The 1,741-nt window shown below is 46.4% G+C and overlaps 1 protein-coding gene across 1 annotated transcript in view; it reads right to left on the bottom strand.

Annotated features, from left to right (window-relative positions):
- The window catches only part of GRAP2 (GRB2-related adaptor protein 2), a gene marked incomplete at its 3' end in the record, with an annotated part of 14,169 nt that overhangs the window by 3,663 nt on the left and 8,765 nt on the right, over positions 1-1,741 (bottom strand). The window contains exon 5 of the mRNA XM_010184226.1: positions 1,106-1,237. Within this exon, the coding sequence (XP_010182528.1) occupies positions 1,106-1,237 (132 nt within the window). The remainder of the gene's footprint in view (positions 1-1,105; positions 1,238-1,741) is intronic.

Below are 1,741 nucleotides of genomic sequence, written 5' to 3'. Positions count from 1 at the left end.
CCTTGGATGATCACAGAATCACAGAATAGTTGGGGTTGGAAGAGACCTCTGAAAGTCATCCAGTCCAACTCCCCTGCCAGAGCAGGATCACCTAGACTAGGTCACACAGAAATGCATCCAGGCGGGTTTTGAATGTCTCCAGAGAAGGAGACTCCACAACCTCTCTGGGCAGCCTGTTCCAGTGCTCTGTAACCCTTACAGTAAAAAAGTTTTTCCTCATGTTCAAATTGAACTTCCTATGCGCCAGCTTGCACCCATTGCCCCTTGTCCTGTCATTGGACATCAAATGATGTTACACCGTTTCTAGCTAGAGACATGAGCCAACCCCAGGAAAACTCTTTTCCCTGAAATTAATCAGAAAGAACTCTGAAGATAGCACCAGGCACTGCTCTCCATTCCTACGCAAGCAAAGGAGTAAAGAAACCTCTCACATCAGGGGTGAAACATGGTGAAAGAGTGCAGAGAGGGCCCAAAACAGAGAGGAGGAGGAATATTCTGGAGGACACCAAACTCTCCTAGGGTCACCATAGTAATTTCTCATCCCTGTGTTGTGTTTTGTGGTGCTGAATGTCAGTAGCATAACTCAGAAAAAAGAAACGAGCAGCAAGGTTTCATTTTGTCCTACACACTAGAGAGGAGTTCCTGAAACCGTGTGTGTGTGTGTGTGTGTGTGTGTGTGTACAAGATTTGGGAGTGTTTTTCTGCACTCTCACTGGATGATACTTTATGTCCTTTCCTAAGCAAAGCAAGAACATGACACCTTTCCTTGTTTTCCAGTTTTGGGGATGGAGCCCCAAAAACTCCCTGGGAGTACTCCCAGGTTCCCAGTGAAAGGGCCACTGTACACTGACTTCTATTTTTTGCTGTTTTGTCAATCAGCCACGGATCACAGAACTAAATTACAGATTACATATCAGAAAACCTCCACAGGCCACCACCATTATCGCTGCTACTCCCATACAAAGACCTAACTGACTCTGCCTCCTAAAGCAGGTTCAGAATGGCAGATTTTTGGCAAAGTGACTGCTCACTTGCTACCAAGCAATCACGGCCAATGTTTCATATGCCTGGGCTTGGGATCCCAGCCTCTCGTTTTTGGTAGTACCTGTTGCTGCTGCAGTATGGGGATAGGATGCTCTACGTATCTCTTGGTTATAGAAGAATGATCTTCTCCAGCTGCTCCCCCCAGGTGGAATCCTTCCCTGCCCATCCGTTCCAGGCTCCCGCCACGCCTCTCCTGATGGAAGAAAGATCACGAAAGTGAGGTCAAGTTTTGCTTCCCACCACATCCTTGGCTGAAGCTTAGCAATCACTGCACACTGATCACTACCACTACCCTTTATCTTGGAGGCTCCTCTAAAGGAAAGCTCCTGCCCCTCTGAACAGAAAGACAAGTCAGGAATCCTGTATTTTAGATCTTTGTCATAGCCATTCCCCATCTGAAGAGTGGGTAGCAATGGGAGGTGCTGGATTGAAAATGTGGCCACTGATGTAAGGACCAGCACAGGAGCCAAGCTTTTTTCAGAAATACTGCCCTTAGACTTCATTTATCTCTGCACTGAAATCTGTATATTACTATCACTCTATCATATGGTTGTAGCATCTAGAAATTTGAATTACGAACAGAAACCTCACTGCGCCGAGTGCTAAACATACCCTGCTGAGCCCATCACCATAACAAATGTACAGCATGTTTGCCAAAGCAAACTTGACTCCTTTCATTTGCCTGTCTGCATCTTGG

This window comes from Mesitornis unicolor, unplaced genomic scaffold, assembly GCF_000695765.1.
Source record: "Mesitornis unicolor isolate BGI_N332 unplaced genomic scaffold, ASM69576v1 scaffold50550, whole genome shotgun sequence".
In the NCBI taxonomy this organism is placed as follows: domain Eukaryota; kingdom Metazoa; phylum Chordata; class Aves; order Mesitornithiformes; family Mesitornithidae; genus Mesitornis; species Mesitornis unicolor.
This window is presented reverse-complemented; position numbering and strand designations above follow the sequence as displayed.